The sequence below is a fragment of the Pseudorasbora parva genome, chromosome 18, assembly GCF_024679245.1.
Source record: "Pseudorasbora parva isolate DD20220531a chromosome 18, ASM2467924v1, whole genome shotgun sequence".
NCBI classification, from domain to species: Eukaryota; Metazoa; Chordata; class Actinopteri; order Cypriniformes; family Gobionidae; genus Pseudorasbora; species Pseudorasbora parva.
Genome location: NC_090189.1, coordinates 39,682,385 through 39,709,575, shown reverse-complemented (window position 1 = coordinate 39,709,575; position 27,191 = coordinate 39,682,385). Strand labels below are relative to the sequence as shown.

Sequence of the window (27,191 nt, the reverse complement as noted above, 5' to 3'; positions counted from 1 at the left end):
GGGTTTGACGAATGCTCAGCAGCAGTTGAAATTGCTGCTGAAACATCATTACTATGATACATGTCAGAAAACTGATTTGCAGTGAGAGAATTGAAGCAACGAGAATAATAGCCTGTAGTTTTAGCAATACACATAGAGCTAGATAATCCAACATTGAACACAACAGGCTTGTGATCTGAAAAACTTGCATCTTCAATGTTTATATTATCAATAGAAAACCCATATGACATGATAAGGTCAAGAGTGTGTCCAAGTATATGTGTAGCCTTATCCACATGCTGAGTTAAACCAAAAGAGTCCAGGACATGTGTAAATTCAGTGACCATAGGCTTTCCAGGACAGCAGACGTGAATATTAAAATCACCCAAAATTAGCAAACGATCATATGATGCAATGATATGAGATATGAAGTCAGAAAACTCATTTATAAAGTCCTTATCTGGCTTTGGAGGCCTGTAGACCAAGACACATAATAACGGAGTTGCAGCAGATTCTATTAATACACATTGCGCTTCAAATGTAGAAACGTTTCCAACAGAGACTGTCCGTATTTTAAACTGATTCCTAAAAACCATGGCCACCCCACCTCCTCTTCCAACACATCTTGGAGTGCTAATAAAGCAACAGTTTGTTGGACAAAGTTCACCGAAGATGGATGACTCACCAGTTCCAGTCCATGTCTCTGTTAAAAATAAAACATCCAGGCCACGGGAGGTAAAAAAGTCATTCAGTATAAATGTCTTATTAGACACGGACCTGGCATTAATCAGGGCCATTTTTACGTGAGAGTGAACAGTTTGTTTCGGTGAATATCGGACATACTTCAGCGGATGAATATTATGCAAATTCACACCTCTACTCTGGACGCGCAATCTCGCTGGAGCGCAGTCAGGCGGTCGGGTCTGATCCGGGACGATGGGCAGGTGACAGGTGTACCTCGCATCCCACGAACGCCGAGCCAGGAAAAGACCATTGTGTCCAGTGAGATGTGTGGAAGAGCAGGAGGAGGATTGTTCCAGAGAAAATTCTCTCCTAATCCTCACCCGGATGCCTCCGCGATTTCCCCTCTTTCTGCGACGTTTCCGCTGGTAGATGATACAACACGGTAATCGGCGAACACACGTCGCGGAGGGATGAGAGAATGTAGAATAGAAATCATGCATGACGGAACAGGCTGTAGATCGAGTCTCCAGTGAACTTCTGATGTGCAGCAATACTTGACGATCGTAAGTTATGAGAGCATCAGCACAATGTATAAACATCAGAAGAAAAACCCCAGTTAGGCAGAACGCCGATCTGGTATTAAAAAGCTGACGGGCCAGACGGCAAGCCGACAGACACACTGGCGCCATCTTGGTCCACGTCCACCTCATCTTTAGGACATCAATATTGTTGCAATATTGTCATGTTTAACACTGTGAAGCTGCTTTGAAACAATTGTCATTGTAAAAGTCCGGATTGGATGGTGGACCTCAGCCTGGACATGACCAACACATCCTGGAGTGTCTGCTGAGCCTGTGTCAGTTGGTGTCTCCTGAATTTGCCACACCGGCACGTCATCTTCAATAAATCCATCTCCGGCACGATGACTCCGATCCTTCAAATATTCATATTCTTGTGTAATTGACACGTCATCCTCAATAAACTCGTCTCTTGCGCGATACCCAGAAATTTTGAATATTCCCAGGTGTTTACATATAAATAAATATATATTAAATAAATATTCCTTTATATATGCCCTGGTGGAGTTTTGGTTCCTTACTTTCGCCTTTGGCTTGCTCAGTTGGGGACACAAAAATGTTATTCAACTAAATATACAAATAAAATTAATTATTTAGGTCTTATTTAAAGGGGGGGGGGTAAGGGGGAGGGGGAGTATTTCTGTGTCAAAAATACTCCTTCCGGTTTCTCACAAGTTTCAGAGAGTTTTTTTCGAGTATGGATTGGCTTGACGTTAATAGAGCGGAAGGTCCTTGTATGGGCCGTACGGGCTCTTCTCCCGGTAGGGTGCGCGCGCGTGACTAGAGCGAGAGAGGAAATGCACACCCATAAACACTCCGCGCCGCACTCCACTTTATTCCTATGGGTGACATCAAGCGACTTCAACGCTTCAGCACAGCATTCCGGGAAGGCAGCGCTGCATTTGAACCGATTTGAACGCAGAGATGACGGGAAGCTTCACAACATCGCTTCAGTCGCGTCGCAAAGTGGATCTCCACCGTTCACTGCTGTCAAGACTTCACCAAATCATACCAAAGAAGTGTGTTTTTGACGGAGAGGTCCCAGCGATAAAGGTCGTCATTCAAATGCGCTAACGGACTCCATTGTTGTTCTCTGTATAACGTTACACTAGTCTGACGTGCAAAACCGTTTTGCTTGCTACTGCTAAGGTTTAGTTGGATACAATAGTCCATAAACCGAATCATGTCCTCATAAACTGCGAGTAAACACACACAAATGTTGACAGGCCACTAAATACAGTCCATACCACAGAGACGGACGTCCTGATGTTGCTGTTTCTCCTGTTCAATTTATTTCAGCCTCCGAATGATTCTGGATCATATATCTATTAGCTGAGATTGATAGCCATGGGTTTCTCCACGCTTGAGGACGTCAGCGCTTTGCGCGCTCGTCATTCTTTAGCTCCACCCTCACGATACGCTTCTAGGTGCTCGTTTTTTTTCCGGAAAGACTCGGTATAGCCTATATTTCTTTTATATATATAATAAAACTAAAGACTTTTCGGAGATATGAAGGATGCAATACTACTCTATAGGTACTCAAGATTGACATGAAATTGACTGAAACTGAGTGTTTCACCCCCCCCCCCTTTAATTGTATAAACTATAATTCTGATCTGTCAACAGATTCTATGAAACAATCGTCATTGTAAAAGCGCTATATAAATAAATTTGATTTGACTTGGCTATGTCACATCCACCAGCTGCTTGCCTATGATCCCCATGTGAGGGCACTCCTTCTGTCTCCTTTGCTATGTCATCATGAACTCCTATTGCCTGACTCATTATGTGTGATTATGTTCAGCTGTGCATGATTTGTTTAGCTCTGGTGCCTTGTTTAGCTCTGCCTTTATATGTTTTCACAGTTTCCACTTATTGCAAAGTCTTGTTTGTGTTACAACTGCAATTCTGCGCATTCATGGTTTTGATCGTTTACCTGTTCCTTGGATTACCTTGTTTGTCTGTGTTTCTTGGATCTTGTTTTATGTTTGGATTGTTTGCCTGTGTTTTTGACCCTGTGCCTGTTTATGGAGTACAACTGTGGATTTTCCTAAATAAAAACTGTTTTTGAAACAATTAAAAGGTTAGTTCACCCAAAAATAAAAATTCTGTCACTAATTACTTACCCTCATGTTGATGGACACCTGTAAGACCTCCGTTCATCTTCATACACAGATGAAGATATTAGTGTTGAAATCCGATGGCTCAGAAAGGCCTTCATTGACACCAATGTCATTTCCTCTCTCAAGACCCATAAAGGCACTAAAGACGTCGTTACAAAGCCCATCTCACTACAGCGGCTCTACAATCATTTTATGAAGCCACGAGAAAAGTTTTTGTGCGAAAACCCCCCGAAATAATGAAATATAGTGATGGGCCGATTTCAAAACACTTCTTCCTGAAGCATCAGAGCGTTACGAATCAGTGGGTGCGTTTACATGCACGTTCTTAAGCCGATTATGCCCAATAAGGGTAATAAACCCTATATGCCCAATAAGGCCCAATAAACGCGGTAATCCGTTTTCTTTTATTGGAGTAATGTCATAAACCGCGTAAGCATAAACCGGTCGGAACAGGTAGTTTTCACGATTTCGCGCTGCATGTAAACACATTAACCTGCTTTCTCTCGGCTTATTGAAGTGTGCATGTGTGATAGGTGACAAAAACGCAAATTTAGAGCAGATTTAAATGCATCCAGACAGAGCGAGCTAGCCTTTTGCATGAAATAAGGACATATATCATAAACGCAGACTCGTTTAAGACCCAGAAAATTGTAAAGATGTGTTACTCTCATCACATGCAGCAGAAGTAGAAGAGGTTCAGTCAAAACGCTTCATAACTGCATAAGGGTTAATATGAGCCGTAAATCTCCCGCTGACATGGCGCACGCTTTATTTAAGATCATAACTGACGTAACATTTGAAAAACTCAGTCAGATATACGGAAATTATTATTTTTGACGGCACTACAAGGAAATAACCCGGTTTATAAATAGTCAAATGCAAGGTTTACTTGCGTTGTCCGTTTACTGGTTTGCATGTAAACGGGAAAACTGGTTATTTCAATAAGCTGATTTTTTGGAGTTATCAGCTTACTTGTGTGCATGTAAACACACCCAGTGTATTGATTCAGCAGGCCTTTCTGAGCCATCGGATTTCAACAAAAATATAAAATGTAAGATATAAGATAAACGGAGGTCTTATGAGTGTCGAACGGCATGAGGGTGAATTAATGACAAAATTTTCATTTTTGGGTGAACTAACTAATGATATATATATATATATATATATATATATATATATATATATATATATATATATATATATATATATATATATATATATATATATATATATATATATTTGCTTCACCTGTAATTGGTCATGTTTTTGATCATCAGTAATGACATACATTTTTGCTCCACAAGGTGTTAATTGATTTATAGTAGCTTAATCTGTAGCTCTGATTCTTTTATTTGTATTTCTTTTGCCATAAAGTTTGTACAATACTTCTTAATGACATAATGATACTACTTATTTGGACATTTATTTCATGACATTATAGAAACACTTTTAAAATGTCAATTCTAATTTAAACGAATCCAAATAATGCTCGAAAAGCCATCTTACATCTAAAGCACAGAAAAAAAGTTGCTTTTTCAGTGAGCTCAAAGTTCAGCAGTCTGGAGAGGAAGTTACAATGCACGAGGTTTTAGTAAATTGTGTCATCACACCTAAGCCAGTTTTCCTGTAGTGTTTCAGACCAGCAGCCACAGTTTTTACCAACCAGCAGCAACAAAGATGGACCGGAGGATGCTCTGTATCACCCTCTTCATTGCTTTACTGCCCTGTATGGCTAAAGGTACGTCAATTCTTATCTCTATACTAACTTTTTTGATAGATAGTAAAAATAGACATCCTCTCCCCAATTATGCTTTATGCCTTCTGCAAGAAATTAAATATTAGCCATCACTCTGACACATGAGGAGGAAGGCTTAATTTCAAAAAGGCTGTAGGGAATAGATTGTTAATGTCCAGTTGTAAAAGGCAAAAAGAAAAAAAATGATTTTTTTTTTTTACTTTAATTTTGAGTTTTTATTTATTTATTTATTTATTTATTTATTTATTTATTTATTTATTTATTTATTTATTTATTTATTCTTCCAATAATTCCAAGTATCTTGTGTTCATTTTATTAATAACAGCTATATTTTTTAACTGACTTTGTTTAAACTGATTTTTTCTTTAAAATTGTATTAATAATAATACAAAAACCCATAAACAAATAAAATGACAAAAAATGTCCTTAATAGCAGTTCAAGACATAATTTTTATGTTGACTGTTGCACAATGTTCCAAAACAAATCTTAAAATATGCATTCAATAACAATAATCCCATAGTGCATTAATGAATGCTGTATTACATTATGTCAGAAGTGTATTAATACTGGGCATAAAGTGTGTACACAGGAAATAAAATGTTTTTAAGACAGGTGCGTTATGTTTGTGGCTTTGATGGCCAACTTTGTAACAGTCCTGTCTAGCTTTGGTGTGTCCTGTCCGACACAAAGCAGAAGTGAAAGTGGGAATGGGAAACAGACCCCTGGGATGTGGCTGTGCAATGGGCCACCGGTGCAATGTGTTTCCTGAGGGACCCAATCAAAGGGGCTGCTTCTAGAACATTTCAGACATTTCCCCCGTCATATAAAGCCATCTCTTGGCTTTCTCTCATTTCCCCTTTCTAAAGTTAAAAATAATGCCCGGGCCCCTTCTTCAAAAATTGTGACAAGACCCTGTGTTGTTGCAAAAACAGCGATCCAAAGTTGTATTTTGCAATTTCCGCTGCTTCACACTGGAAATAGCCTTATATTTTGCAGAAACCGCATTTACACATTACACTTTTAGTGATGTCCTGGACCTACTTTATATTAGGTGGCCTTAACTATGTTCTAACATCTTAATCAATAATTTGATACAATGCACTTATTGTGTACATACATGTTTTTACATTGTACTTACATTTTAAAAATACCTGCATGTAATTACATCTGTAATTAATTTCTGTAGTTACATTTGTAATCAGACAGTTGACACTTCCCTTACACCTAACCCTACCCTTAAACTGACCCACACCACCACACCTGACCTGACCCTAACCTTAAACTGACACACACCACCACACCTGTCCCTAACCTTAAACTGACCCACACCACCACACCTGTCCCTAACTTTACCCTTAAACTGACCCACACCACCACACCTGTCCCTAACTCTACCCTTAAACTGACCCACACCACCACACCTGACCCTAACTCTACCCTTATACTGACCCACACCACCACACCTGTCCCTAACTCTACCCTTAAACTGACCCACACCACCACACCTGTCCCTAACCCTACCCTTAAACTGACCCACACCACCACACCTGTCCCTAACCCTACCCTTAAACTGACCCACACCACCACACCTGTCCCTAACTCTACCCTTAAACTGACCCACACCACCATACCTGTCCCTAACCCTACCCTTAAACTGACCCACACCACCACACCTGTCCCTAACCCTACCCTTAAACTGACCCACACCACCACACCTGTCCCTAACTCTACCCTTAAACTGACCCACACCACCACACCTGTCCCTAACTCTACCCTTAAACTGACCCACACCACCACACCTGTCCCTAACCCTACCCTTAAACTGACCCACACCACCACACCTGTCCCTAACCCTACCCTTAAACTGACCCACACCACCACACCTGTCCCTAACTTTACCCTTAAACTGACCCACACCACCACACCTGTCCCTAACGCTACCCTTAAACTGACCCACACCACCACACCTGACCTGACCCTAACCTTAAACTGACACACACCACCACACCTGTCCCTAACCTTAAACTGACCCACACCACCACACCTGTCCCTAACTTTACCCTTAAACTGACCCACACCACCACACCTGTCCCTAACTCTACCCTTAAACTGACCCACACCACCACACCTGACCCTAACTCTACCCTTATACTGACCCACACCACCACACCTGTCCCTAACTCTACCCTTAAACTGACCCACACCACCACACCTGTCCCTAACCCTACCCTTAAACTGACCCACACCACCACACCTGTCCCTAACCCTACCCTTAAACTGACCCACACCACCACACCTGTCCCTAACTCTACCCTTAAACTGACCCACACCACCATACCTGTCCCTAACCCTACCCTTAAACTGACCCACACCACCACACCTGTCCCTAACCCTACCCTTAAACTGACCCACACCACCACACCTGTCCCTAACTCTACCCTTAAACTGACCCACACCACCACACCTGTCCCTAACTCTACCCTTAAACTGACCCACACCACCACACCTGTCCCTAACCCTACCCTTAAACTGACCCACACCACCACACCTGTCCCTAACCCTACCCTTAAACTGACCCACACCACCACACCTGTCCCTAACTTTACCCTTAAACTGACCCACACCACCACACCTGTCCCTAACGCTACCCTTAAACTGACCCACACCACCACACCTGACCCTAACGCTACCCTTAAACTGACCCACACCACCACACCTGTCCCTAACTCTATCCTTAAACTGACCCACACCACCACACCTGTCCCTAAATTTACCCTTAAACTGACCCACACCACCACACCTGTCCCTAACTCTACCCTTAAACTGACCCACACCACCACACCTGTCCCTAACTCTATCCTTAAACTGACCCTCACCACCACACCTGACCCTAACTCTACCCTTAAACTGACCCACACCACCACACCTGTCCCTAACTCTACCCTTAAACTGATCCACACCACCACACCTGTCCCTAACTCTACCCTTAAACTGACCCACACCACCACACCTGTCCCTAACTTTACCCTTAAACTTACCCACACCACCACACCTGTCCCTAACTCTATCCTTAAACTGACCCACACCACCACACCTGACCCTAACCCTCCCCTTAAACTGACCCACACCACCACACCTGTCCCTTACTCTACCCTTAAACTGACCCACACCACCACACCTGTCCCTAACTCTATCCTTAAACTGACCCTCACCACCACACCTGACCCTAACTCTACCCTTAAACTGACCCACACCACCACACCTGTCCCTAACTCTACCCTTAAACTGACCCACACCACCACACCTGACCCTAACTCTACCCTTAAACTGACCCACACCACCACACCTGTCCCTAACTCTATCCTTAAACTGACCCACACCACCACACCTGTCCCTAACTCTACCCTTAAACTGACCCACACCGCCACACCTGTCCCTAACTCTACCCTTAAACTGACCCACACCACCACACCTGTCCCTAACTCTACCCTTAAGCTGACCCACACCACCACACCTGTCCCTAAATTTACCCTTAAACTGACCCACACCACCACACCTGTCCCTAACTCTACCCTTAAACTGACCCACACCACCACACCTGTCCCTAACTCTATCCTTAAACTGACCCTCACCACCACACCTGACCCTAACTCTACCCTTAAACTGACCCACACCACCACACCTGTCCCTAACTCTACCCTTAAACTGACCCACACCACCACACCTGTCCCTAACTCTACCCTTAAACTGACCCACACCACCACACCTGTCCCTAACTTTACCCTTAAACTGACCCACACCACCACACCTGTCCCTAACTCTACCCTTAAACTGACCCACACCACCACACCTGACCCTAACTTTACCTTTAAACTGACCCACACCACCACACCTGTCCCTAACTTTACCCTTAAACTGACCTACACCACCACACCTGTCCCTAACTCTACCCTTAAACTGACCCACACCACCACACCTGTCCCTAACTCTACCCTTAAACTGACCCACACCACCACACCTGACCCTAACTCTACCTTTAAACTGACCCACACCACCACACCTGTCCCTAACTTTACCCTTAAACTGACCCACACCACCACACCTGACCCTAACTTTACCCTTAAACTGACCCACACCATCACACCTGTCCCTAACTTTACCCTTAAACTGACCCACACCACCACACCTGACACTAACTTTACCCTTAAACTGACCTACACCACCACACCTGTCCCTAACTTTACCCTTAAACTGACCCACACCACCACACCTGTCCCTGACTCTATCCTTAAACTGACCCACACCACCACACCTGTCCCTAACTCTACCCTTAAACTGACCCACACCACCACACCTGTCCCTGACTCTATCCTTAAACTGACCCACACCATTACACCTGTCCCTAACTCTACCCTTAAACTGAACCACATCACCACACCTGACCCTAACCCTACCCTTAAACTGACCCAAACCACCACACCTGTCCCTAACTTTACCCTTAAACTGACCCACACCACCACACCTGTCCCTGACTCTATCCTTAAACTGACCCACACCACCACACCTGTCCCTAACTCTACCCTTAAACTGACCCACACAACCACAGCTATCCCTAACTTTACCCTTAAACTGACCCTCACCACCACACCTGTCCCTAACTCTATCCTTAAACTGACCCACACCACCACACCTGTCCCTAACTCTATCCTTAAACTGACCCACACCACCACACCTGTCCCTTACTCTACCCTTAAACTGACCCACACCACCACACCTGACCCTAACGCTACCCTTAAACTGACCCACACCACCACACCTGTCCCTGACTCTATCCTTAAACTGACCCACACCACCACACCTGTCCCTAACTCTACCCTTAAACTGACCCACACCACCACAGCTGTCCCTAACTCTACCCTTAAACTGACCCTCACCACCACACCTGTCCCTAACTCTATCCTTAAACTGACCCACACCACCACACCTGTCCCTAACTCTATCCTTAAACTGACCCACACCACCACACCTGTCCCTAACTTTACCCTTAAACTGACCCACACCACCACACCTGACCCTAACTTTACCTTTAAACTGACCCACACCACCACACCTGTCCCTAACTCTACCCTTAAACTGACCCACACCACCACACCTGACCCTAACTCTACCCTTAAACTGACCCACACCGCCACACCTGTCCCTAACTCTACCCTTAAACTGACCCACACCACCACACCTGACCCTAACTCTACCCTTATACTGACCCACACCACCACACCTGACCCTAACGCTACCCTTAAACTGACCCACACCGCCACACCTGTCCCTAACTCTACCCTTAAACTGACCCACACCACCACACCTGTCCCTAACTCTACCCTTAAACTGACCCACACCACCACACCTGTCCCTAACTCTACCCTTAAACTGACCCACACCACCACACCTGTCCCTAACTTTACCCTTAAACTGACCCACACCACCACACCTGTCCCTAACTTTACCCTTAAACTGACCCACACCACCACACCTGTCCCTAACTCTATCCTTAGACTTACCCACACCACCACACCTGTCCCTAACTCTACCCTTAAACCGACCTACACCACCACACCTGTCCCTAACTCTACACTTAAACTGACCCACACCACCACACCTGTCCCTAACTCTACCCTTAAACTGACCCACACCACCACACCTGTCCCTAACTCTACCCTTAAACTGACCTATACCACCACACCGGTCCCTAACTCTACCCTTAAACTGACCCACACCACCACACCTGTCCCTAACTCTACCCTTAAACTGACCCACACCACCACACCTGTTCCTAACTCTACCCTTAAACTGACCCACACCACCACACCTGTCCCTAACTTTACCCTTAAACTGACCCACACCACCACACCTGTCCCTAACTTTACCCTTAAACTGACCCACACCACCACACCTGTCCCTAACTTTACCCTTAAACTGACCCACACCACCACACCTGTCCCTAACTCTACCCTTAAACTGACCCACACCACCACACCTGTCCCTAACTCTACCCTTAAACTGACCCACACCACCACACCTGTCCCTAACTCTACCCTTAAACTGACCCACAACACCACACCTGTCCCTAACTCTACCCTTAAACTGACCCACACCACCACACCTGTCCCTAACTCTACCCTTAAACTGACCCACACCACCACACCTGACCTTAACGGCCGTTTCACACCGCAAGCGTGAGCGGCGCGTGAGCAGCGCGTATTTTTTTCGGCGCCCATGTTAATCAATGAGTGCATTCACACTGGGAGCAGGAGCAGCACGTGAGCGTCAAGCAGGCGCGTCGCGTGAGCAGCAGTGAAGCGGGGGTTTCGGCTGCGAGCCTATTTTTGCTGCGCTGCTGACGCTTCTGACGCTCAATTAAAGTGAAAGCAACACTTTTAAAGGACAAAATAAATGTGATTTCACACAAAAAGTGCCTAAAATGCACACAGGAAGCACGTGTAGTGTATTTGAACAATAACTGGAGTATGGCAGAGAAGAAAACGAAGAATAAAAATATCTGTGGAAGATTTTAGCAATTTAAACTTGTTTTGATTATTCAGTTTGGGTGAAAGTATGGTTATGATTATAAAAAATAAAGTAAACTAGCCAGAAAATATAACAAACTTTTGTTTAGTTTAGTATTTAATATTCAGACAGGTAAAGGCTCTCGGTCTGCAGCTGCAGTCACGGTGTAAAGCGAAAGCACACTTTTGATGGACAAAATAAATATAATATCACAAAAGCGCTCAAAATGCAGAAAAAGAAAACGAAGAATAAAAATCATCTGTAGAAGATTTACCCATTTAAACTTGTTTTAATTATTCAGTTTGGGTGAAAGTATTATAAAAAGTAAAGTAAACTAGCCAGAAAATATAATAATTTATTTTAGTTTAGTATTTAATACTCAGACAGGTATAGGCTCTATCATTGTGGGAGCCGCTGCTGTGACGCTGCACCAACGCTTCCAGTGTGAATACTGTCGCGCGTCTGCAGCTGCAGTCACGGTGTAGTTACGCTGAAGTGCTGCTCACGCGCTGCTCACGCTTGCGGTGTGAAACAGGCGTAACTCTATCCTTAAACTGACCCTCACCACCACACCTGTCCCTAACTCTACCCTTAAACTGACCCATATCACCACACCTGTCCCTAACTCTACCCTTAAACTGACCCACACCACCACACCTGTCCCTAACCCTACCCTTAAACTGACCCACACCACCACACCTGTCCCTAACTCTACCCTTAAACTGACCCACACCACCACACCTGTCCCTAACTCTACCCTTAAACTGACCCACACCACCACACCTGTCCCTAACTTTACCCTTAAACTGACCCACACCACCACACCTGACCCTAACTCTACCCTTAAACTGACCCACACCACCACACCTGTCCCTAACTCTACCCTTAAACTGACCCACACCACCACACCTGTCCCTAACTCTACCCTTAAACTGACCCACACCACCACACCTGTCCCTAACTCTACCCTTAAACTGACCCACACCACCACACCTGTCCCTAACTCTACCCTTAAACTGACCCACACCCAGTGGTGGAGGAAGTACTGAATCTCAGTACTTAAGTAAAAGTAAAAGTAACCAGAGCCATATTTACTTAAGTAAAAGTAGAAGTACTACAACGACAATCCTACTTAAGTAAAAGTAAAAAAGTACTTGATTTTAAATGTACTTGTAGTATTAAAAGTAAAAGTACTTATAACAATTTATTCTCTTAATGTCTATATTCTAATAATTAAAAAGAAGAAAACAGTATGGGCTGTGGTGTTTTAATTAAGTTAGTTTTGGGTTAATGTAGGCTAATTGTGCGTATCATCTGTTGCCCAGTTTACATTCTGACTCACAATATCAGGGTGATCTGCAGACTTAAATATCAATGTTCAGAAGTAACATTTTCATCAGCTTTGATGTATTTAAATCTTCATATTTATGAGGATTAATCTTAAATATAGGATATTCTTCAGCTTTCCTTTTATATTCTTAAATTTGATCAATAAATTAAATTAGAATAACGCTATATGGTTGTTAAATTAAATAATTTACACTGACAAATTAGAACTGCATTAAATAATGTTATGAGATTGTTTTAACTATATATTTTTAATATAAAAAGAAACGTTGGAAAGAATGTTTAAACATGAAAATAAACTACCAGTAGGTGGCGGCAGGTCTTAATGAGTGAGTCATTGAGTCGGTTCGTTCAAACGGCTGATTCGTTCATGAATGAGGCAGTCGTTCCCATTCAGTCGGTTCACTCGGTACAACACATGACTATGGGATATCGCACTCTAGCGCCATCTGCTGAAGACACCTTTATTCACGCCTGAAAGGCCAATGACGCATGACGACGTGGGTGGGGTCACCTGCCCACAGCATATAAATGCGGTCGTATGCGTCATCCCCTTTGTTCTTCAGCTCTTCACCGTGCTGCTAGAACACCATCACGCCACATTTTCGCAAGGGAAGCCCACAGTGGTGATTCTTGTCGAAATGAAGGTCTAAGAGAAAGCTTCTTAGCAACAAGTTTAGCTATGCTAACTAAAGGCTAATAAGTTTTTCTCAAAACAAAACGTTCAAACTTAAGCCACATTCACACGATAACCCTCAGTGGTGATTCTTGTTGAAGGAAAGGCATACAAGATAAGTGTTTAGCTTGAGTTTAGTACAACTAACAAATGGCTAATACTCCTTTTCAGAAGAAATATCTGGATACCCGCCCCTGTACTATGACATGTTGGTGTTTAGGGTATACTCAGGTATACATCACACTGTCTAGTGTGTTTGGAATTGACCGCGCTAGGCGGCTAGGCTAGAGCTCGCCAACCGCAGTGCATGCTGCGCTCTACCGGCAGCTCTATCGTTCCGCTTAGCGGGGCAGTGGCCAAACAAGGCCCGCTCCTGTCTTCAGGTGGTGATCACCGGTTTCGACTAAAACTTGGGACGATCGAGTGATCACGAGGGCATTAATGGTGCTGCGCTTAAGCGTGCATATTTGGTTCCTCAAAAGGGTCCGGGCATACTACATATTTCACTCCGTTTCGAGTACAGTCGAGAGCGTGAGTTTTCAAAGTATACTTTATTGGCCACATTAGTGGAAAGATGCTTTTGGCCCTCCTCTCCACCTCTAGCTGGTGGGAGATGAGCGCACAATGGCGCCATTGTACTGTGGCTGCCGTCGCATCATCCACGAGGATGCTGTACACCGCTGATGGTTGAGGAGAGATCCCGGAAATAAGCGTAAAGTGCTTTGAGTGTACGATAGTACGTGGGAAACGTGCTACATAATTCATGTCACTCACATGTGTGTGGTTGTGTGTGCACCCCCTCTGATGTTGATAATTACTTCACACAGACAGTTCATGGACTGCCGAGGAGCTCTCGCATTCCACTCCATCTCGCACACATTTGAGAGTGTGAGCTTTTCAAATATATACTTTTTTGGCCATAAAGGCCCGGGTATAATTCATTTTCCACATCCAGACGTGTCTCTGGCACAAACGAATGAACACGGATGGCCGAGTTCAATACGCGTGCAGTATAATATTTGTGACTCTTCTGTCACCTCTATTGTTCTTGCACATGCGCTGTTGTATGCGCAGTGTCCGTCTAAGGTTGCATGCTGACGGATGTTTTCGGCTTGAGTACAGATTGTGTGTTTCTAAGTGAACTTTGTGCAAGTCACTCGTAAGCTGTGGTATGCGCACTGTAGACCCTCCTGTTGACAATAATTATGTCACGCGGATGGTACGCAGAACGCAGACATCCAAAGTATACCTGGAGCTTGGGTCTGCGTTTTTAGGCTCGTTACAAACCGTAATGGTGCCGTCATGACCTGATGGTTGGTCTGGACTCTGGAGGCTAGTTGTAAACCTCTGTTTGAGCCTTTAGAAATCTTTGAATATAAGGATGCTGCCTTTTCATTGGTACTGGTATCAGTGAAGCACGTTCTGGTGATCCTCATGCACTATTGATGGCTCCCAAGCTGTGCTTGGTGGTGTTGCGCCCAAACGTGGCGGATATGCCTAAAAGGCATGTTGGTAGTATACGCTCTCGTTCGAGCGGCCTGCCTTGTAAAATCTCTGACTCAGAGGAAGACAGGAGACTTGCTTTGTGCTTGTGCCATTCGCAAGTTGTACGCAGGTGCATTGGGCAGTGGTAGGCTATGCACTCGCCTGACCAGCCTTTTTGTCATGATTTCCAACTCAGCACATGGGGAGCCGCTATCTAAGCGATGTCTTTCACATGGGATTATACAAGCTATTTCTATAGCATGTATGGAGTTGGTTCTGCCTGGAAGGGTGTGAGCACTCTACGAGGACATGAACATTTTAGGGGCTTGGTTTGAGATTTTGCGCGGATGCCAGCTAGGCATTATTGCGCACGTTTTGTCCGGTTTACCCGGCGTTAACTACAGACCGTTTTTTCCCTGGGAAATGGGATATGTGGCGGTGCTGGTCCCTTACGTTTAGTTCAGCGACTTCGCGGGGCGTGTATATATGTCCCATAGTCATGTGTTGTACCGAGTGAACCGACTGAATGGGAACGTTGAGTTATGCATATAACTACTGTTCCCAGAAGGAGGGAAACGAGGTACAACACCTCTGGGCCCCGCGCAGTCGGAGGCCCGGTGAAGAGCTGAACTGAACAAAGGGGATGACGCATACGACCGCATTTATATGCTGTGGGCAGGTGACCCCACCCACGTCGTCATGCGTCATTGGCCTTTCAGGCGTGAATAAAGGTGTCTTCAGCAGATGGCGCTAGAGCGCGATATCCCATAGTCATGTGTTCTTAGTCATATCCCATAGTCATATCCCATAGTCCTCCTTCTGGGAACAGTAGTTATATGCATAACTCAACGTTTACTAACAGGTCATTGAATCTTTGATTCAACCGATTCATTCGAACGCTGAATCATTCATTACCACACTATTGCTGTGACATGCGTTGTGGTTCTGATGTGGAAATATGATCTTATCTTCAGTCGTGATGGTATTCAGGAAAACAGCACTCTTAGTCGTGTCATGTGATGTTTTTTAACTGTATTATACGTTATCAAATATAAAAACCTTCACATTTTGAATATTTACTGCAGTATGTTACTGAGTTTCTCTGTACGAGCGGCTTTGGTTTGTTTCCATTTCTCCTCGAGAGGCTGCGCGATTGTCAACAGCGCAACCGTCAGTTCATACATTAGCCTATTATTATCCATTAATTATCCGAACAAACCTTAATCTCGAGCCCTGAAACTGATCAGAAAATGTAACGAAAATGTAATGAAATGCTGTAGAAATGTAGTGGAGTAGAAAGTAAAATATTTGCTGCAAAATGTAACGAAGTAAAAGTAAAAAAGTATGCACTATCGACTTAAGTAAAGTATAGATACGTGAAAAATTTACTTAAGTAAAGTAACTAAGTATTTGTACTTCGTTACATTCCACCACTGCCCACACCACCACACCTGTCCCTAACTCTACCCGTATCCCACCTCAATATCAGCAAAGGTGTTTTGCAATACAATTTGAACACAGTAAGTACATTATTGTGCTTATTTTTTGATGTAAGTACATAGTACTTAAGTCCTCCTCAGTTCAGCACCACAAATGTTGTTGATCGATAATGGATTTTTAATGAACATCAAGACTTTATGTTGAAATGTGTTTGCATGTAAACGCTTGCATCCAATCCCTGTACATTTACTTAAAGAGATATAGGTCACCAAATTATGAAAATTCTTTCATCATTTAATCACCTTCTTCTTGTTCTAAACCTTTAAGATGTTCTTCTTTTTTGTGGAGCAGAAACTATGATCTATGACGATTTTTAATTTTGTTTTCCAGTACAAAATATCTAACCATTCTTAAAACAAGATATTTTTAAGAAGCAAAATCTTTGTGATAAGATTTGTTTTCCAGTATGTGAAATTAAGTTTGTGATAAAATGGAAGTTGTGAGAGACTTTTCTTCCCTATTGTGATATATCCAAGCTTCGGGAACAAGAACAAATGCATCGCGGGGCCTGATTTTGTCCATCGGAAATTGATCGGTCATGTGTCCATGCAAAGAATTTAATTTATACATAGTATTGGAATATTGCATCAAAGTTTGTGAATAATGCAGTGTTTCCACTCCCTGTATTCAAGAGAATATCGTCACTTCTTAGGAAACGTGAAATTCAGGGAAGACAATGGGGCTCTTTTTCTCTGCATTATAAATGAGCTGCGTCTCAGGGCAAAACGTTGGGATCATCATTCTGATCTCAGACTTTGACTCGGGCGTTTCAGTGCCACCACACCAACATTTGAGATGCTGCGACGCCATTGGTCCACTGGTTAGGCCAGTTATCCAATCATAGCCTCTGCTGAGGCAAAGTCACGTGAGTTTTATGTTTTGTTAACCCTAAACCTTTAAACACACATTAGACACTTTATTTACACTTTTTGAATGTTTTCGTCATTTTTATTGAAAATAAACACCTGTCCGATCTGATATGTGATGGGAAAAGGGAGTAGAGTGAGTTCGTCAAGAAGCGGATTTAAACTCGATTCGATTTGCGCCGAAACTCTCTGTCACGCGCCTACAATACACTACTGTTGACCATTCACATCTTACGTTATTCTGTCTGGCCCAATCAGACGCCAGTGGGCGGAGTTAGTGTAAATATCCTCTACCAACAAGGCACTTACTGTAAAACTCTATGCCTCAATTGAGTGTTTTTTATACACATTTTTTTTAAATTTATGCGCACCTTGCCGTTTCCATCCAGCGTTTTTTTTATGCGATATCCCAAATGCACATAAAAATAGGTGGATGGAAACATGACTAATGACTTTGTAAACATATCACTGGGAAAAAGAAGCAAGCTCATTTCTAAAGGGGGGGGGGGGGGTTATTTTGATTAAAGATGATGAACATTACATCCATTTTTCTCACCCCGTTGCCATTTCTTTATTTTTGGTTTATGCTCAAAACTATATTAATGCTCGAGAAAGAAATAATAACATTTACAATTAAAATAAAGGAGGTTTACATATTTTACTGGGAAACATTTTGCATTTTTTTACCCATCTTTTTGCCTTCACTGGATTATTTACTGTAAATGTGTACCACCCCAGTAACAGCTTTTGTACCTTTTTCTCCTGAGAGTGTACAGTGACTGTAATTTAATTTAATAATTCCAGTAACTCTAATGTCCTTGATTATCTTGATTATCTATTGTGTGCTTTGTACACTGTAATTTTTGTTGTTGTTGTGTGGTTTAACTTAAAAAGTAAATAACCTGGATGCCTTCAAATTTTTAGTTTATTGAAATAAATTTTTTGACTTGATACAATCAAAGAAATTGGTTTAATAAATTAAAACTCAAAATCTTATTGTATCTGAACCACATAAAAAATCATGAAACTAGCACAATCTGGCATGTTTCACTGCGTCATCACAAATAAAACACACACAATTACCCAATATGCTTACAAAATCTTTTAAAGGGGGGGTGAAATGCTGTTTCATGCATACTGATCTTTTTACACTGTTAAAGACTTGGAATCCCATACTAAACATAGACAAAGTTTCAAAAGTTAAGGTGGACGTTTGATGGGAGTATTTCTTTGTCAAAAATACTACTTCCGGTTAGTCATAAGTTTCGGCAAGTTTTTTTGAGATCATGCGTCCCCTTTGACGTTAACGGGGGCGGAATTTCCTTGTATGGGCCTTACGGACAATTCTACCGGAAGCGCGTGAGAGAGAGCGAGGGAGAGAGCGAAAGCAACAGCCTACGCCCATCAAAGCGCTGGCTTGTAGGATGCTAAACAGGTGATATAACCAGTAGCTACTGACTTACCCACTGATAGGCCGGCGGTCGATCTGTATTAGCACTTTCCTCACGCGACGGGCGAATCACTTTCCTCACTGAGCGACTCACTTTCCTCACGCGGCAGGCGAATCACTTTCCTCACTGAGCGAATCACTTTCCTCACAGAGCGACTCACTTTCCTCACGCGGCGGGCGAATCACTTTCCTCACTGAGCGAATCACTTTCCTCACAGAGCGACTCACTTTCCTCACGCGGCGGGCGAATCACTTTCCTCACAGAGCGACTCACTTTCCTCACGCGACGGGCGAATCACTTTCCTCACAGAGCGACTCACTTTCCTCACGCGGCAGGCGAATCACTTTCCTCACTGAGCGAATCACTTTCCTCACAGAGCGACTCACTTTCCTCACGCGGCGGGCGAATCACTTTCCTCACTGAGCGAATCACTTTCCTCACAGAGCGACTCACTTTCCTCACGCGGCGGGCGAATCACTTTCCTCACTGAGCGAATCACTTTCCTCACAGAGCGAATCACTTTCCTCACGCGGCGGGCGAATCACTTTCCTCACTGAGCGAATCACTTTCCTCACAGAGCGAATCACTTTCCTCACGCGGCGGGCGAATCACTTTCCTCACTGAGCGAATCACTTTCCTCACAGAGCGAATCACTTTCCTCACAGAGCGACTCACTTTCCTCACTGCAGCGCGCTGCTGCACACGTCATTATTTAGCTCCGCTCACATGATACGCCCCCACCCGCTCGGCTTTTTTCGGAAAGACTCGGAACAGCGCATCTTTCTTATATAATTATAAAAAAAATAAAGACTTTTCGGAGATATGCAGGATGCAATGCTACTCTATAGGTACTCAAGATTGACATGACACTGACTGAAACTGAGTGTTTCACCCCCCCTTTAATAATATTTTAATAAGGGTTGTCGATTCTCAAAAATGTTCTTTGTATTAACTCAAATTTTTAATTTCAATTAACTCAACATTTTAAGGCAACCAGGTAGATTATTTTAATTGTTTACAGTGTAGAGAAGTTTGAGATGAAGTGTACCATGTCACGCCACCAAGCATGCCAGCTTCCCAAAAATATTTCATGTCAACTACCATATCATTTCATAAACTTCATTTCTATCAAATCCTGCCCTGCAGAGTTTAGCTCCAATCCTGAACAAACTCATTGTACCTGTAAACAGTTATTTAAAAAATAAGTTACCTGGTTGCCTTCCAACTTTTAGTTCATTGAAATTAAAAATTTGAGTTAATACAATTAACATTTTTGATCGACAACTTTTATTCACATATTATTAAAAGATTCTGTAAGCATATCGGGTAATTGTGTGTTTTATTTGTGATGACGCAGTGAAACATGCCAAATTGTGCTATTTTCATGATTTATCAAATGTTTTATGTGGTTCAGATAAAATAAAATAAAATTGAGTTTCTATTTATTCAACCAATCTCCTTCACTGCCAATTTTTAATTTAAATAAACTCACAATTTTAAGGCAACCAGGTTTCTTACCTTTTAACAATATTTTTTTTAAAGTGTACCTGTAATTTAATGTAATAATTCAAGTAACTATGAAGTCCTTGATTATCTTGTTAATTTTGATTGGGGTTGCAGGGCAGTGGACCCCTAGGGTCGGTTTTGAGGACACCTGACATACAATTATATAACTTGTTTATGGGAAATTTTGAAGTTTACTATATGTGTGCTCCCTTTAGCAAATGAAGAAGTAATCAGCCCGTATGATAAGACAATGAGTCATTTGGATGAGATCTCAACCCCTGACTCCACCCAGAGTCCACCCCAGGGGCCTCCGTCTTCAGCGTGCTGCGGACTGGACGAGCTGAAGCATTCCCTCAGCCAGCTAATTCAGGAGGAGCAGGAGAGCCGGGGCTGGTACGGCGAAATGGTCAAGACCCTAAATCAGCTGGTGCAAGAAAACAAGGAGGTGGCCAGCGTTCAGGCGGAGGTCCTGAAGGTCCTGCGGGTTGCCAGCGCTCAGGACGAGCAGCAGCTCAACCATCTCCAGAGCATGGCTCGACTCCAGAGTCTCCTCGTGGAGAACCACCAGGCCCTGCTTCTGCAAGTGTCTCGCATCTCCACCATGCTGCAGGAGGCACTGAAGAGAGCAAGCAATTAAATGTGGCCTACATTTAAAGCACTTAATATTCTTCCACTAACAAAAAGGCATGCAAAAAAACGAATCACAAATAATCTAGCTAAAAAGACCTACATTTGAAATCCTAATCAGTAAATAAAATTAAGTAGCATTTAGTTGATAAATTATCTTGTGTAACTCTGTCACACTTGAAAGTCCTATGTTGTGTCCCAATTCGCATACTATCTGTCTTAAACAGTATTTGAAATGAGAATTAGTGTGCCAAATCGTTGAAATGGTCTTTTTCTGGTTATCCGTCCACACTTTAACGACCAATTTGTTTAGAACTACAAACATGGATAAAAAGTGGAATACAAATATGGCGGATGTACGAGTCCGACGGTTAAATGATTAGTTCACTCCTGATAGTTTTCTCACCCCCATCTCATCCAAGATGTTCATATCTTTCTTTCTTCGGGTGAAGAGAAATGACGTTTTTTGAGGAAAACATTCCAGGATTTTTCTGCACATAATGGACTTCAATGGGAACCAACGGTTGAAGGTCCAAATCAATGCAGTCTCAGAGGAAGAGCTTCAGAGACTCTGACCGATCTCAGAGGAATAGGGTCTGATCCAGACAAACCATCGGACATTTTTGTACAAAAAAACTAAAAAAATACTTTTGAACTTAGATTGCTCATCTTGCGCTGCTCTGCGACGGCCACGGATTGCGTAATCATGTCGAAAACGTCATAGTAGACGTAGGCAGAAGTAACGCCCCAAGCAAATGTATGAAGGCTGATGTTGGACGAATTTAAAGTTGGAGATGGATTTTTTTAGCTAGATGTTTGTAAGTTGTATTAGTCTTTGCACATTTGCTTGGGGCCGTACTTCTGTCTACGTCTAGCGTGACCTTTCCAGCGTGATTGCGCAATATGTGGCCGTCGCAGAGCAGCGCAAGATAGGTTAAAACATGTTTTTTGTTTTTGTTGTTGTTGTAAATGTCCGATAGTTTGTCTGGATCAGACCCTATTCCTCTGAAGCTCTTCCTCTGAAACTGCATTGATTTGGACCTTCAGCCGCTGGTTCCCATTGAAGTCCATAATGTGCAGAAAAATCCTGGAATGTTTTCCTCAAAAAAACTCAATTTCTTTTCCACTGAAGAACGAAAGACATGAACATCTTGGATGAGTAAACTGAAGTGAACTAATCTTTTAAGTAGAGAGGTTTAGATAAAGAGCGATTCATAATCAGTATCTAACCTGATGAAAATATATTTATTCAATGTTATCCATACATTGTTGTTATTTGATCTGCAACAGCTTTGTGTATTTTTGTAAGGATACGTTTGGTCATCGACTTTTAAATGCATCATTATGCAAAGGGTTAGGGTATGTATAAGTAGGCAAATTGAGACGCAGTACTAGTGTTTTCTGGAATGATTTTTGTGTGTGTTTGTGTGTATCTAACTTTACCTGTAACATATTGCATGTGTTACAGACTTTCATGGCATGATGAAATGACAATAAACCAGCTATTGATGATACCTGTGTTCGGCATCGTTTATCATTGAATTAATCAATCTCATTGCACAGTATATAACACATAGATAGTTTTATTTCCCTTTGCTTGAGTTTCCCAGCTCTTCTTCAGTGTTAGCATCACCTCATTGTTCATTAAAGAGTTGAATTAAAGGTTTTAGTATTTGGATTTAAAGCTATGCATGGTCTTGCTCCTACATCTCAGATCTTTTTCATCCCTATTTTCTTCCTAGAAAATGCTCAGATCCTCAGAGATTCCTAGTAATGGGTCACATCTACATTTTTTAATTGGACTAACTACATTTCTGTGACTTGAAGTGCAACAGTCAGTTAACATAGGCTCAGCCAGAAATGATACATCAGTCAGAAATAATACATTGAGCCAATGGGAAAATTGTGTTGTTGGTCCAATTAAATATTTAAAATAGTTTAAAAAAAAGGCAATTTTAATTTCTATAAATCAAATGTATGAAAAGCATAAATACATTAAGCAAAATACAGAACACAGCCGACATGGTTGAGATTTTATCACATCACTTTATTAACCATGAAGTCAATTTCAACAGGATATTTGGTGAAAATACTTTATTTTAAATTAGGAAAAACACTGAATACATGTACAGATGATATCTTGATATGGTGAAGAAAACGAAAAAAAAAAACGAAAAAAAAAGCAAAAGGGGCAATGAAAACCTGCAAATACAAATACATTAAAAATACAAACTAAACATTAATGACACATTTCCCCATAGCGACCTTACAGAAGTTAATTAATTATATAACTATATAAATTAAATGATATATGACGTGTGTCAGTCGATTTTGCTTTATTGTTTATTTCGTGGTCTGTAAATTTATCCAGCTTTTGTGACTGCAAAAAATTTAATGGATGTAGGAAAATCATGAGCTACTAGTCACAAAAATTACACAATTTACATCTCAGAACTGTATTTTAGACATATATGACATGAGGAAAATAAAACTACTGGCTACCATCAGATAATTATGTGATAACTGACCCATACGAAAATGAACCAGTTTTATTACTGTCACATGCCTGTCCTGTCTTGTGTGCACATGTGGGTTTTGTCATTCTGAGCATGTGCTCCTGTCATTGTCTGATCCCTCCCCCCTTGTTATCTGATTAGTGTTGATTTCTCCCACCTGTTCCCTCTTGATTTATTCCCCTTTATAAGCTCCTTGTGTTTGTCAGTCTGTGTTGGATCCTTGTGTAATGTCTGCGTCTTCCGTCCTCCCCGTGATTCTGTTGGTTTGTTTTAAGTTTGTATTTATATTATTCTATTATGTGTTTTTCCCCCTCGTGGGTTTTGTTTTGAGTTTGTTTTATTTTATAATAAATTATCATTTTCTACACTGAGTCCTCACACCCTTTTCCCTTGTCTGTGACGTGACAATTACAAATAAAACCAAATAACCATGGTTACTTTTGGACTTGGGACTTATTCAACCAGTGCAGATTTTTCACTTCGATCAATATATTGAGCAAAATTAAACATGTTCGGTTAATATACTTTATTAATTTCAATTGAAGACCTTAAGCTATGATTTATGGAAGCTTATTTCCACCAAAACATTTTAAACGATAATTGTGAATTTTTATCTTGCAATTGTGTCTTTTCCCCCCTTAGAATTTGATCCGCAATTGCGAGTTATAAAGTAAGAATTGCGTGATTCACATCAAAATTATTACTTTCAAAATGATTATTTTTTTCACAATTGCGAGTTTATATCTCCACTCTCTGAAGAAAAGGTATAGTTGAGGAACAATTCTGTTCCTTGGGTAATAAAACGTATATATCTGTTCCTTTAAAGGTACATAATTCAACAAGGTCCTTAGGTCCAGTGTGTTCCTCTGCTTAGAGCAGAGATTGGCAAGTTCGGTCCTAGAGACTCACTGTCCTGCAGAGTTTGGCTCCAACCCTGAAAGACGTCTATAGAAGCTCTTATTGAGAATTAACTGATGTTTTGATCTTTTATTGAAAATGTTTGGTCACCATTATGGAGATCAGTGTTTCCTTTAGTTCGGCAGTTTGGCGCTGGGCTTTTAAATGAGTTTGTGGTTTTTGTTACAGTGTTAACAAAGCACAGACTGTTCAAATAAAAAAAGCCATAAATAAAAAATATCATGAAGAAAAGTGTTTGACTAAACTCATTAATGACTAAAACTGTTAATAGATAATATTCACCAACAATACTTCCTTGCCACAGATCAGACATTTTGATTTTTAAATACATTCTGTGGAAAAAAATAAAGTTTAGACGCACACAGACATCAAGGATCAGCATATGAATCTAAACAAAGGAGACATACATACTGCTGCAATGCATGCTGGGAGTCATGAGTTTTTTACTGTGGTGGCGTAGTAGGGTTGGAGCGTAACTCTTCAGGACAGCGGTTCTCTAGGACCGTACTTGCCTAGTCCCAGTGACGGACACTTGTACCTTAAAAGGTACAATTTTGTACTTTTTTTTTTTTTTTTTTTGGAGAGTGTCACAATTCTGACTCTATAACTTGTAATTCTAACTTATTTTCTTAGACTTGTGAGATAAACTCGCAATTCTGGGAAAAAAAGGCGTAAGATAAAAAGTTGGGACAACCTTTTTTATTTTTTATTCTTTGGTGGAAACATGCTTGGTTAGCAGAGAGCATCTTTTTGCATGACTATAATTATTTTGAAATAGATTAATTATATACTGTATGTAATTGGCAGGTTTCTTCTTTTTTTTTTTTTTTACAGTGTTGTCACTGACTGTTCCTAAATCTCAATTATGAACCAAAAGTGACAGGGCTTTCTCAGTTTGGGCTCCAAAGCTTCTTACTTCTCTATCATTTTTTTAAAATTACCATTCCCTATATTACATTTAAATCATCTCTTTAAACATACCCATTTTCCCTGGCTTATGCGTAACTTGATTACAGCTTTAGTATAGTTAATTATGTTTTATATGTGTCTGGTGATGTTTTGTATTGTTTTTTTCTTTTTTTTTCTTTAAATGTATTTGTATTTAAAATTATAAAAAACATTTTTTACATATCTGAATGCTTTCTATTGTAGCGTGATGTGTCATTTACATCAAGTTGCTTTTAAGCTGTTATATAAATAAACCCGACCTTGACCTTGACCTCTTCTGTGTGTCTGAGCAGAGTTTCCCGCACCAGTGATAAAGCTCAACTCCTCTCCACTGAACCAGTCTGAGATGGTCTGGTCAGCTAACAAACCCTTGATGCTGAGCTGCGATGGACAGGCCGATATCATATGGAAGACAAGGCTCAGCAAACACCAGAAACACGTCTCACGAACGGTCCTCTCTGTCCGAAAACCCACTCCAGAGCACACAGGAACATACCGCTGCAGTTACAAGAATCAAACACACTTGTACTCAGAGATCCACATTTATGTTAAAGGTATGTGCAATATACGAATTCAGATTATCTGAAGGTCAGTTCTAATATATGTTCTGGACAGTCAGTGTACAGTAATTATCAAAAAGTAGATACTTCATCACCCTGAAGGAGTTTAATCTGCGATAATGACAAACTGACTACTGACTAAACAATTTACATTAACTATACACTTATTCATAAACATACCTTTCGGATGAGACTTTAAACTGAGGTCCTGACTTTGTGGTCATAAAAAATCCCAGGATGTCCTTCTGAAAAAAAAAATAGGGGTGTAACCAAATTTGCATGTAATTATGCATAATTTACTGCTATTACAATGGTAAGAACATGTAACACATGCAACAATCACACTATAAAATAAAGCGTTACCAAATAAAGTGTAACCAACTGTTTGTCAATAGTCAATAGTTCAGTCCAAATTAGAAAAAAATATATTTTTTCTTTTTTTCTAAGAGCATCTATCCATCATTATATAATGGATATATGCACTTTTATGATGGATATATGCACTTTTATGATGGATATATGCACTTTTATGATGGATAGATGGATTTTGGGCCCATTCACTGCCATTATAAAGCTTGGAAACATCCGAACATTTTTTTTATATAACTGAGTGTTGGTCTGAAAGAATAAAGTCATTTACACCTAGGATGACTTGAGGGGGAGTAAACCAAAATTTCTTTTTTTGGAGATGTACAAATCAGTTATTGGCTGAAATATCTGATTTGTTTTACTTCAATAGATTCCGTCAAAGCCTTCACTACCCCTCAAAACCCACTAATAATTGAAAAAGAAGGCTCGAACTACTGGCTGGACTGCTTGGTGACAAACCCAGAAAGTACTGAGTTCTCACTCCTGATGAACAATGGATCAGCTGTACCATCCGAGATGAAATATACTGCGGATCCCAAACATGGCATACTGATACAAAACCTTCAGCCTAGCTACGACGGAGATTATGTGTGTACTGTGAAAATCAATGGTGTCCAAAAGAAGTCTGATGTCTTCAAAGTCACTGTCATAGAGAGTGAGTGGTTTCAGTCTTGTCTGCTGTTTTATGCTTTTATTGATAGAAAATACGCCAAGAATTGTATCTTATTGTACCAATT

At 41.5% G+C, this 27,191-nt stretch overlaps 1 protein-coding gene across 3 annotated transcripts in view; it reads left to right on the top strand.

Moving 5' to 3' along the window:
• Positions 1-229: 229 nt before the first annotated feature.
• csf1rb (colony stimulating factor 1 receptor, b) overlaps positions 230-27,191 on the top strand; it is a 69,051-nt gene continuing 42,089 nt past the window's right edge. For 2 of the 3 annotated variants that reach the window (XM_067423938.1, XM_067423936.1), the window contains exons 1-3: positions 231-1,226; positions 25,819-26,079; positions 26,825-27,109. In XM_067423938.1, coding sequence (XP_067280039.1) covers positions 25,872-26,079; positions 26,825-27,109 — 493 coding nt within the window. In that variant the 5' untranslated portion in view covers positions 231-1,226; positions 25,819-25,871. Of the gene's footprint in view, positions 1,227-25,818; positions 26,080-26,824; positions 27,110-27,191 lie in introns of all 3 variants that reach the window. The other variant, XM_067423939.1, reaches the window with a different exon arrangement.